At 44.3% G+C, this 12,870-nt stretch overlaps 1 protein-coding gene across 1 annotated transcript in view; it reads left to right on the top strand.

Annotated features, from left to right (window-relative positions):
- Nucleotides 1-12,870, top strand: part of LOC142203271 (vomeronasal type-2 receptor 26-like) — a 39,511-nt gene that overhangs the window by 13,157 nt on the left and 13,484 nt on the right. Inside the window, exon 4 of the mRNA XM_075274286.1 lies at nt 9,656-9,886. Coding sequence (XP_075130387.1) covers nt 9,656-9,886 — 231 coding nt within the window. The remainder of the gene's footprint in view (nt 1-9,655; nt 9,887-12,870) is intronic.

Raw genomic sequence — 12,870 nt, forward strand, 5'->3', positions numbered from 1 at the left:
CTGGCATGCTCTCAATCAACTTCTGAACCAAATCCTGACTGATAGCAGTCCATTCTTGCACAATCAATGCTTGCATTTAGTCAGAATTTCTAGGTTTTTGTTTGTCCACCCGTCTCTTGATGATTGATCACAAGTTCTCAATGGGATTAAGATCTGGGGAGTTTCCAGGCCATGGGCCCAAAAATTCTGTGTTTTGTTCCCTGAGCCATTTAGTTATCACCTTTGCTTTATGGCAAGGTGCTCCATCATGCTGGAAAAGGCATTGTTGATGGCCAAACTGCTCTTGGACGGTTGGGAGAAGTTGATCTTGGAGGACATTCTAGTACCATTCTTTATTCATGGCTGTGTTTTTAGGCAAGACTGTGAGAGAGCCGATTCCCTTGGCTGAGAAGCAACCCCACACAGGAATGGTTTCAGGATGCTTTACAGTTGGCATGAGACAAGACTGGTGGTAGTGCTCACCTCGTCTTCTCCGAATAAGCTGTTTTCCAGATGTCCCAAACAATCAAAAAGGGGATTCATCAGAGAAAATGACTTTACCCCAGTCCTCAGCAGTCCACTCCCTGTACCTTTTGCAGAATATCAGTTTGTCCCTGATGTTTTTTCTGGAGAGAAGTGGCTTCTTTGCTGCCCTCCTTGAGACCAGGCCTTGCTCCAAGAGTCTCCGCCTCACAGTGCGTGCAGATGCACTTACACCTGCCTGCTGCCATTCCAGAGCAAGCTCTGCACTGCTGGTAGCCCGATCCCGCAGCTGAAACACTTTTAAGAGGCGGTCCTGGCGTTTGCTGGTCTTTCTTGGGTGCCCTGGAGCCTTTTTGCCAACAATGGAACCTCTCTCCTTGAAGTTCTTGATGATGCGATAGATTGTTGACTGAGGTGCAATCTTTCTAGCTGCGATATTCTTCCCTGTTAGGCCATTTTTGTGCAGTGCAATGATGACTGCACGTGTTTCTTTAGAGATAACCATGGTTAACAGAAGAGAAACAATGATGCCAAGCACCAGCCTCCTTTTAAAGTGTCCAGTGGTGTCATTCTTACTTAATCATGACAGATTGATCTCCAGCCGTCCTCATCAACACCCACACCTGTGTTAATGGAGCAATCACTGAAACAATGTTAGCTGGTCCATTTAAGGCAGGGCTGCAATGATGTTGAAATGTGTTTTGGGGGATAAAGTTCATTTTCTAGGCAAATATTGACTTTGCAAGTAATTGCTGTTAAGCTGATCACTCTTTATAACATTCTGGAGTATATGCAAATTGCCATTTGTATCATTCGCAAAACTTTTGGCCATGACTGTAGAAGCCAATCCTACACAAGCACTCTGGAGACCATATCAGTGGCTACAGGGCAGGTATATCTTATTGCACATATGTAACATTATCATGACGCAAAAGATATAGATCCCAAATGGGACACTTCTCGGGGATTTCAAATGTACTGATATCTCAGTGACATTGCATATGGAACCTGCTGCTCATAAACCATTCTAATCAAATCCATGCTCCACAGGCACTCCTTCCATTATAAGCCCTGCCGTATACACAGGCAGTAGATGTCAGACATACGTAGGATATTTCCATGTCCAAGAGAATCCAAATAACTTATGGAGTCAGTGGCGTAACTACCACTATAGCAGCGGAGGCGGCTGCCACAGGGCGCGGGACATTAGGGGCCGGGTGACAGCTGCTACTGCTGCTATGATTATACTCGGGGGGTCTTTTCAGACCCCCAAGTATAATGATTGGTGGACCGGGAGAGGTAAGAAACATAAAAAACATGTTACTTACCTCTCCACGATCCTGCCAGGCCTCCTTCCTGACGTCTCTGACTTCACATGAACCTGGCCTGCGTCCCGGGTCATGTGACATCCGATGTCATTAAACATGGACAGCAGCGGAGAAGGCAGCGGAGAAGACCACGTAGGAGCCAGGGACAGGTAAGTAACAGTAGTTTTTTATGTTTTTATCCCCCCGGGTCTCCAATTATTATACTCTGGGGTCTGAAAAGACCCCAGGGTATAATAATTGTTTATGGGTGTCCACAGTGGGACATAATACTGTATACAGGGGACACCATGGGGGATAATATTGTGTGCAGGGGCCACTACGGGGGATAATACTGTGTGCAGGGGCCACTATGGGGGATAATACTGTGTGCAGGGGTCAGTATGGGGCATGATATTGTTTGCAGGGGCTACTAAGGGACATAATACTGTGTGCAGGGGCCACTATGGGGGATAATACTGTGTGCAGGGGCCACTATGGGGGATAATACTGTGTTAAGGGGCCACTATGGGCCATAATAGAATGCGCAGAAATGCGTAGGAGGAGGTCGGTCGAGGTCTTCGGCGTCCATGTCGGTCGGGGGGGGGGGCATGTCAAAAGTTTGCCATGGGTCCCCCCCATTCCTAGTTACGCCACTGTATGGAGTGCATGTTTACTGTGGTGTGGGCTCACACCTTAAACTTGTAACCTGTGTGAGGGGTTAATTCCAGTTCCTAAACTGTAACTTAGAAAAATAGAGAAAAATAAGCTATGTAACCACTAACCCTGAGCGTATAGCCAGAAGTAACAGATAAGAGGCTTCCCCAGTAACCCTGAGGCTTATGTTTTGACTAAATGTGCTGATCTTTGTGTCTATGTGCGTATTAGAATATAACTAGTTAAAACCTGTTTTTCGTTGCCCCTCCGTGCTACATGTTGGTGGATGTAAGTTACCATATTTGTACATAGTAATACGTGATGGCCATAACAAGACGCATAACGTTCACAAGATATGAAGTCAGTTCTAATCTCTTGTTTTGTCTGTCATCCACTAGCATGAAACCTGGAAGGTCATGGCATCCATTTCTTCAGACTGTGCTAACATAATTACACACTAAAATGGATGACACGGACAACCATGTGTTAACTCGTGTATTGCTTATACACATATTTATAGTTTGTAAACGCCAATTTTGTACTTGTAATTCATATTTCTAATATGATGTAGTTTGTTATGCCTAAATTAGCATACAACCATTATTTCTCTATAAAAACTAAGTAATGTGTAATAAACTTGGGAACATTCTGATTACGATACTTGAGTGTCAGTCTGTCTGTTCTCCGAGCACTCGTGATTACATCATTAATTTGGACTACGACAACATATCCAGGGGCAGTTGCCCCCTAACACCTGTTACATTGGAAGGGATTGACCTCTGTCCATACTATACACTATGATATGAGTTTAGTGTGCCAGTTTGGCATAGCATGGTTTATTGTTATGTTGTTGAATTGTGTGTTATAATTTGAGATGACAAAAACTTGGAAGATTTGATTCAATTTAGATACATATTCAGAACTTAAATTGGATTAAAACATAGTGTATGACACTGTCAGTAGAGATGAGCAAGTAGTGAAATATTTGAAATTCAATATTTGATTCGAGTAGCCCCTCAATATTTGACTATTCGACCGAATACCGAATCCCATTATAGTCTATGGGGAAAAAATGCTAGTTTCAGGGGAAACCGCAATGCAACTAAGGAGCGTTACCAAACCCACAATGACACCCCAGGAAATGATGCCAGCCCCTCTGGAATGCAACTGGGACAGCAGGGGAAGCATGTCTGGGGGCATCTAACATGCCCAAGTCCCAGAATTATGCCACTATCACAGCCTATCAACTACACACTTTCCAAACTCAATAGAATCTTTATGAAAGTGGAAAAATTCCTGAAAACCTTCTTTCCTCTACATTAGTATGGACAGAAACACAAATGTAAAGCTAAAGAAACATTAGCATGCACCCCTTTAAATCGAATTGCTCGTGACAACCACAGATGGCATAGGCAATGGGAAACCAACAGCCCCCAACCTTAACTGTCATTGTGTATGCTGAGCTAGCAGCAGAGATTGAGGCACTTGAGGTGAGTTGAGCCTTTAACCAGTAGAGTTTTTGGCCCTTGAGGTGAGATGAGCCTTGTAACAGCAGAGTTTTAGTTTTTGGCCCTTGGGTGAATTGATCCTTTAACCAGCAGTGTTTTTGGCCCTTTGGGTGAGTTGAGCCTTTCTAGGGGCAGCCCCCTTAACATCATGCATGACTCAGTTAATAAGCCTAGAGGGCAGCATACAGAGGCCTGTTCTCCTAATTACATCCTGGAGAAGGATTTGCATATTTTTTACCCAGAATCCCTAGCGGAGCAGGAATGACTTGTAAGTCTGCGTATGCCTATGTAGGCACACACTCTCCCTAATGTGTATGAGTATCCCCTGACCCTGGTCTATAGTCTCTCACTCTGCCAAATTAATATCCCTGCGCTATGCTGATGAGGTCCAAAAGACCGAAACAGAGCTGTCCATAGCTGGGAATCTGTTCCTTTTGGAATAGAAATACTAATTTGGCAATAAACCCTGCATCATGTCAGTAGGCTTATTAACTATTAACATATTTTTTACCCAGAATCCCTAGTGGAGCAGGAATGACTTGTAAGTCTCATACACATATGTAGGCGCACACTCTTCCTAATGTGTATGAGTATCCCGTGATTGTAGGAGCACAATATTATTCTCCTATGGGATAAATTGAGCCTTTTCAGAGCATAATATTATGCTCTTGGTATGAATTGAGCCTTAAAGCAGCAGAGTTTTAGTTTTTGGCTCTTGGGATGAATTGAGGATTGTATTAGGCCCTTGAGGTGAGCTTTAATGGGGTGATTTTAAATGTTTTTTTTTTTTCAACTGTGATGGTGGAGGAGGAGGAGGAGGAGGAACTGGAGAGCCAGAGCACACACATGGAATTTGTGGAGGTGATTGACACTGGTGGACATGCAATTCTTCTCTCGCCTCCTCCTCCTCCACATCGCACATGGCAACAGGCTGCCCTGATGGCAACTGTGTCTCGTCATCGTCACTGAGGGTGGATTGCTGGTCAACCGCCACAAAAACAGCAGGAGATGGAGGAGACTCCAGTGTTTGGACATCTGGACACAGAAACTCGTCTGGTAGCTCCGTGGAATCGGGAAATGGAGGGACAGGGAAAGGGACAGTTAAAGGACCGGAAAACAGCTCCTGGGAGGTGGGAAAGGTGGGATTACTCTGCTGAGAAGGTTGGGCATTTTGGGAGGAAGGCGGAACAGAATGTTGTGTAGGAGGATGTGTTGAGGTAGAGGCTGACTGGCTGGTGGAGAATGTGCTGGAAGCATTGTCCGCCAGCCATTGTAACACATGTTCCTGTTGCTCGGGCCTGGTTAGGTTTGTGCCCTGCACCCTACTTAATGTGGCCGTCAAGCCGGGGACTATGGAGAAGCGCAATGCTTGCTGCCCCTGAGGAGATGCGCTGTGGCTTCCCTGCAACCTTGCTCACCAGCTGCATTCTCACGCCCCTGGCCTCGCCCCCGGCCTCGTCCACGTCCCTTACCGGTAGCCTTGAGCATTTTTTGTATGGTTTTGATGGTTTGGTGGGTACACACTGTTACAACCTGGATAAAGCGTATACAGCCTGCAAATTAGAACGTATATCTGACTTCGTTTTTTTGGGGAACACACCGTTACAACCTGGATTAAACGTATATAGTGTATATAGGCTGACAATTTCAGTGTATCCCACTTAGTTTTGGGGGGCTACACATCGTTACAACCTGGATTAATCGTATATAGGGTATATAGGCTGACAATTTCAGTGTATCCTACTTTTTTTTTTTTTTTTTTTTTGAGGGGGGTACACACTAGAGATGAGCGAACACCGTTCGATCGAATATCAGGCCGTTCGATGAATTCAATTCCAATCGAATACCAGGCCGCAAACGCAGTAAAAATTTGTATCCCCTCCCACCTTCCATGGTGCTTTTTTTTGCACCAATAACTGCGCAGGAGAGGTGGGACAGGAACTACGACAACATAGGAATTGAAAAAAAAAAAAATGGAAAAAGTCATTGGCTGCCGAAAACATGTGACCTCTGATTCAAAAGAATAGTATCGGCCATCTTCGTCTCATTTTCGTCTTGGAGCGATAGGGAAAGCTTGGTCTCAGGGCAATACAGTGCTTTTAGCTTTGACTAGGCAGGAAAAAACAGCTCTTTTCAGAGCTACACATACAGTGAAACTGCAAGTCATGCAGCAGGGTAGCAGCAGGGGACATGGGAGAGGACGTGGATTTCCAGCTGGGTATCCAGTCACAGTCCAGGTACTGAAGAGGGGCTGCCAGCACCCAATTCACTCCTCCTCCTCCTACAACCTCAGCCCCTTCTCTGTTATGTAATTGTCAAAAAACATTATTTTTTAAAAAAAATTCAATTAATTTTTCATGGATCCCCCAAGGGCCTGCAAATCAATTTTTTAGGGCTCCAGCCCAAAGGCCTGCAAAATAATTTTTATGGATCCCCCAAGGGCCTGAAATCTATTTTTTTAGTCACCCCAAGGGCCAAAAAATAAAACACTGCTGGTGCATAGCTCAACTCACCTGAAGGTCAAAAACAATGCTGGTGAGAGGCTCTACTCACTCCAGGGGCCAAAAACACTGTATTTTAAAGACTGTACTCACTCCAAGGGCCAAAAACGAAATCTCTGCTGTTTAAAGGCTCCACTCACCCAAAGAACCAACAAATCTCTGCTGGTACAAGGCTGAACTAAGTTAAAGGACCTGAAACTCTGCAGGTAGAAGGCTGAAGTCACCTGAAGGGCCTCAATCTCTGCTGGTAGCTCAGCTTAAGGGCCTGTAACTTAATTTGGAAGGGCTCATGTTAAGGGCTAGAAAAGTGAATTTTGGAAGGTCTTACCACATCACACACACACACACACACACACACACACACACACATCCACAATGACAGTTCAGGGTGGGTACTGTTGGATTTCCCATTGCCTATTCCATCTGTGGTTGTCATGGGCAACATGATTTAAAGGGGTGCTTGTTAATGTTTGTTGAGCTTAAATTGGGGTTTGTGTCCATCCATTTGGGGAGTAAAGAGGATTTCCAGGTATTTTCCCACTTTGATAGAGGTTTTTTTTTTGAGTGTGGACAGTGTGTAGTTGTTAGGCTGTGATAGTGGGGTAATACAGGGACTTTGGTGTGTTAGATCCCCCCAGACATGCTTCCCCTGCTGTCCCAGTTGCATTCCAGGGTGTTGGCATCATTTCCTGGGGTGTCATAGTGGACTTGGTGACCCTCCTGAGTTGAATGGTGGGTTCCCCTGTAGCGAAGCATTTTCTCCCATAGACTATAATGGGGTTCAATATTCGATCGAATAGTCGAATATTGAGCAGCTATTCGAAACGAATAATGAATATCGAATATTTTACTGTTCGCTCATCTCTAGTACACACCATTACAACCTGGATTAAGCTTAGTTTTGGGGGTGGGGATACACACCGGTGAACCCTGGATTAAGCATATATAGGGTATATGGGCATACAATTTCAGTGTATCCCACTTAGTTTATTCCACACCATAGAAAGCTGGGTTGAGCGGATATAGCCTGGTTTAATTGCTGTTTATCCCACTTTGGCGTTTGTGGGTACACAAAGCTGGATTGAGCTTCTCTCTTTAGTGTAGCTCTTAAAAGAGCTGTTGTTCTTCTTCTTCTTTGCTGTTCCTGCCTAGCAGAATCTAAAACCTATCTAGCCCTCAGCAGGTGTCTGTCTCTAACTAAGTGCAAGCCGCAAATGAATCGGAGCTGATGCAGCCTGTTCTTTAGAATCAGAGGTCACATGTCCTTGGCAGACAATGGCTTTTATCTAGTTTTTTCATGGCCTCCGTTGTCGTAGTTCCTGTCCCACCTCCCCTGCACAGTTATTGGTGCAAAAAAAGCGCTGGGGAAGGTGGGAGGGGATACAAATTTTTAGTGCGTTTGCCGCGTGGTATTTGATTGGAATCGAATACCTATTTGATCGAACGGCGTTCACTCATGTCTAATAAAGAATTGACTTTATTAAAAAAAAAAAAGCCACCAAAAATTATCCCTTTATGGGAGCAGATGCAGCATCAATGAATGACTATTACAGAATTTCAAGAAATTTTTTTAGTGCATTTGCCACGCGGTGTTCGTATCAAATCGAACACGGTGAACAGCGTGATGTCCGATCAAGCATATACTCAATAGAACGCTGTTCACTCATCTCTAATGATGACCAAAGTCTCATGCTTTTTGAAAAGACCACCTCCCTCTCCCACCAGCCCAGGTACAAATTTGCGTAGGTTGGGGAACAGGGAGTCTCCATTTCCACGCCCCTGATCTGGTGGAAGAAGCAGTGGGCAAACATAAATGTGTTGTGTCTCAATGTGAAATCCAGGAGGTCAATAACTAGTTTATTATGCACCCTCAAATGTGTCCCTCTGGACCTGAGGAGGACCCCCACAGCCCCCTATCATGGGGTAGGAAGTAATAGATGGCCTTCACATCCAAGCTATCCAGGTAAGAGTCAGCTGGCAGTGACACATCTTCCAATCATCTTAAGACATCTGCAGAGTCTTTTACAAATGAGGGCTTCAATCCCACCCCGGATGTCTTATCTAAGCACTCCTACATGTCACGTTAGGAGAACTATCTGGGCGTTCCCATCTCAAGTCCTGACTGGTCCCTTATTTGGAACAGAGCACCCAAGACTTCTGGATGTGTTGTCAACAAAGAAAAATTTAATAAATGACTGATGTATTGTTACCACACGCCAGTCCTTTAAGAGGTCTGTCCTGGATTGCTGCTGGTGCTGTGGTACCTATCCTGCACACACCTTCCATATTTTCTGGACCTGACCTTCTCTCCAACCTTACTGGTGGAAGGTCCAGGGCCTTTTGGAACGGGTGTTGGGGGTCTCCCCTTGTCCCCTAAAACCCATCTTCTTAACCTCCCCTCCATCAAACTGTGCAAGCCCGCCCTCTGACTCTTCTTACTACTCCTCACTTCTGCTTGATTGCCAATCACTGGCTATAACCTGGCCCTCTGGCCCTCGACGAGCTGTATTCCAGGATTATGGGTGCACAATCTAGTAAGGATTTTGTTTTCCTCCTCAAGGAAAATTCCCATGAGTCACAAAAAGATCTCAATGAATTCCTTTTCCCATTTATTTAGAAGGATCTATGACCTAAGGCGTAGGGCTGGGAATATGCTAGTTTTGAGCCCTCAGGGAACAACATAACATCTAATGTAGCTCTCCAACGTCTGCACTTCCCGCAGACCCTTCTAAATAAATAGAAATTGTGGGGACCTAACCTTGCGGTTCATGTCGGGGCTTGCAACTCCATTAAAACCAGTAAATCGTTTAAAGGCAATAACACAATGAAGTGGCATAAAATGAAAATGTAAAAGACAGGGGTGATATATTTGGCGACCTGTTCCTCCTGCGGACTCCAATAGGTGGGGAAGACCATCAGGGAGTTTCTCAGGAGGATCAGGAAGCATGTGAATAACATAGAACGCGGAGATGACACCTCTGTAGCACGTCATATGTGTAAATAGCATGGGGGAAATGCTTCACTTCTGGTATTTCAGGGAAATCCACTCAATTTGGAAATTGATATTTCAGGCCTTACGTATTGATGAGTTAAATCAGTTGAGCAGTGAAGACACCGCCTACCCCTCTCCAACCTCTCGATGCCCACTTTTTGAAACAGAATTGAGTTTTGGGAAAATTTTTATGTTGCTTCATCCTAAAATTTTTGTTGCCTTTGTTGGCAGTTTCAGAAGTACATCAAGTATGTTCACTTGAAAGTCCCCAGTGGAAGAGATATATTTTTTGATGATGAAGGCGACGTACACTTTCGCTGGAACATAGAAAACTGGGTTCTGTACAACATTGATAACATTTTTCATTTCATTGTGAAGATCCCTGCATACATTGAAGAAACCTCAAAGGGGAAATATAACCTACATTTAGGAGAGGAAGAAATAATATTGAAAAATGACCGGGTAAGTGACAACAAGATTTCATGATACTCAGTTTCTATACAAGTCATTTCCGCATTGTATCCAGGGGTGTAACTACGGGGGTAGCAGTGGAGGCAGCTGCCACATGGCTCGGGATACCAGGGGGCCCGGTGACAGCCGCTACCGCTGCAGATTTTTTTTTTTAAATAGGCCGTTACCTGTTCTGGGTTATAAGCTGTGAGGAAGAGGGGTACATGGGTGTGCAGGCTGTGTGTGAGAAACTCTGCAACCCCATTCCTTCCTTTCTCACATACAGTCTGCACACCTATGTACCCCTCCTACTCAGTCTGAACCCCCCATTCTGTCCTATGTGAGCAAGAGGAGAGAATGGGTGGTGTAGGCTGTGTGTGAGCAAAGAGGGTGACCTGGGGGCGCAGGCTGTGTGTGAGAAAGAAGGGGGAATGGGGGTGAAGGCTGTGGGTGAGCAAGATTGTGGTGGAATGGGGGGTCCCCCTCCAGATCACCCTCTTGCTCGCACACAGCTTGCACCCCCATTTCCCCACTTGCTTATACATACCCTACACCCTACGCCACCCTCTTATTTACAAACAGCCTGCACGCCCATGTACCCCTCTTGGAGGGGGCCCCATGTCAAAAGTTCACCACGGGGCCCCACCATTCCTAGTTATGCCACTGATCGTATTGCTGATTACACTTTAATGAATGAGATTGATGAGGACTTTACTGTTATTTATGAGCAGATTAGAATGAGATTTGCTAATAATAATAATAATAGTAATACATTTTATTTATATAATACTAACATATTCCGCAGAACTGTACAATTTGTAGGATTCAAGTACAGACAAAATGACATGAATAAAGTATTTGAGTCCATCGATAGAAAAGAAAGTTTCACTGTTGTGGGTTAATGATGCTGGAAAGTCCAAAGAAGTGCAAAAAATAAAACAAGAATAATAAGTAAAGGACTTTACTATGTGTGATTGGTAAGTTCCAAGACAGTGAAGAGAATCCAGAGCCCTGCAGGCTGCAGAACAAGAGTTACGGAAATACCCCTTTAATTAGTCACCTGACCTGCCTGTTGTCGGTTTTTACCAGACACCCTTTAACTTCCTGGCTGGAACATACCTGTTCTCCCAAACCACACCCATCACTTTCTCACTATATATCTATGACACTAAACACGAAAAAAAGGGTTGGGGAGGTGTACGCATATTAATTATATGTTTAACTACTAGCACATTACAAGCTTCACATTGCTTGAAAAAAAGCCTACAACTTTCCATGATATTAGGAGTAGAGATGAGCAAGTAGTAATTGATGGAATACCTCTCCTGCATAGTTATTGGTGTAAAAAAGCGCCGGGGAAGGTGGGAGGGGTATTGAATTTTTACTGCGTTCACCGCGTGAAATTCGACCGATTACACCAATAACTTTGCAGGGGAGGTATTTGATTGAATACTACTCACCCATCTCTAATTAGGAGTAGTAGTCTCTCTGATTAGATACTTATTTTATTTGCCTAATAGGATATTTTCTAATACAGACATCAGTAATAGGAGATAGTGAGTGTGATGGAGGAAATCTTCTCGGTAAAGAGTCATCGGTACCTGGCACAGAGGAGATATGACTGTCCATAGTTCTACATTGTTTACACAAACTACATAAAAATGATGCACAGTCCTGAGAAATACAAAGTCTGCCCTCTTTGATTTTTATGGTTTTACATTATAAGACATCAGAGGTAACAGAAGATTCTAAAATCTGGTAAATCTGAATAACAGCACACAACAGATTCCACCAGTTCATTATTTTTCACCAAAAATGAAGCCAAATCTAAAAACAATGTGTGAAAAATGAAATGTCCCCCCTCCCCCCTCCATAAACCAATACCCTGTAGATACACTTTACAGCAATAATGTGAAGAAATTTCTTTTTGGGTGACTTTATCATTTCTCATCATTCTGGAGGAATTTTGGACAACTCTTATTTACAACATTTCTGCAGATCATTAAGGTTTGTGGCCAGTCGTCTCTGCACAGATCTCTTAAGGTCCCATTGTCTGGGTGAAGGAAATCCCAAATACAGCTCAGGCTTTGGGTTAGTTTTGTTAGATGAAGATAAGATAAGATAATCCTTTAATAGTCTCACAATGGGGAAATTTCAGTGATACAGTTTCATAGATGGTACAGTAGTATATGACAAGAGAGAAACACATACAGCTCATGGCAGATAGAGAAATCCTAGGAATCAGAGCAACTAAAAAGAAAGAAACACAGACACACTGCAGGATCATTTAGTTCTCTGTGCAGAGTGATGTTAATAATAATACGGCCGAATGTGGTTGGAGGACACGAGGAGGGGGGTCACAGCATGTAGATATAACAGGCGGAAATGTTTTTTTTGTAGAGGTGGGGGGACATAGTCAGCTAACATGATTAGAGATGAGCGAACAGTGTTCTATCGAACTCATGTTCGATCGGATATTAGGCTGTTCGGCATGTTCGAATCGAATCGAACACCGCGTGGTAAAGTGCGCCATTACTCGATTCCCCTCCCACCTTCCCTGGCGCCTTTTTTGCTCCAATAACAGCGCAGGGTAGGTGGGACAGGAACTACGACACCGGTGACGTTGAAAAAAGTAGGCAAAACCCATTGGCTGCCGAAAACATGTGACCTCTAATTTAAAAGAACAGCGCCGCCCAGCTTCGCGTCATTCTGAGCTTGCAATTCACCGAGGACGGAGGTTTCCGTCCAGCTAGCTAGGGCTTAGATTCTGGGTAGGCAGGGACAGGCTAGGATAGGAAGGAGAAGACAACCACAACAGCTCTTGTAAGAGCTAAATTCCAGGGAGAAGCTTGTCAGTGTAACGTGGCACTGATGGGCTCAATCGCCGCAACCCAGCATTCCCAGGATCCTGAATGGAATACACTGACAGTGTATTCCCGTATACCCCATATATACACCCCAAATCCCCGTTCCAACGGTGTGCCCCCCCACCTTCA

The sequence above is a fragment of the Leptodactylus fuscus genome, chromosome 1, assembly GCF_031893055.1.
Source record: "Leptodactylus fuscus isolate aLepFus1 chromosome 1, aLepFus1.hap2, whole genome shotgun sequence".
In the NCBI taxonomy this organism is placed as follows: Eukaryota; Metazoa; Chordata; class Amphibia; order Anura; family Leptodactylidae; genus Leptodactylus; species Leptodactylus fuscus.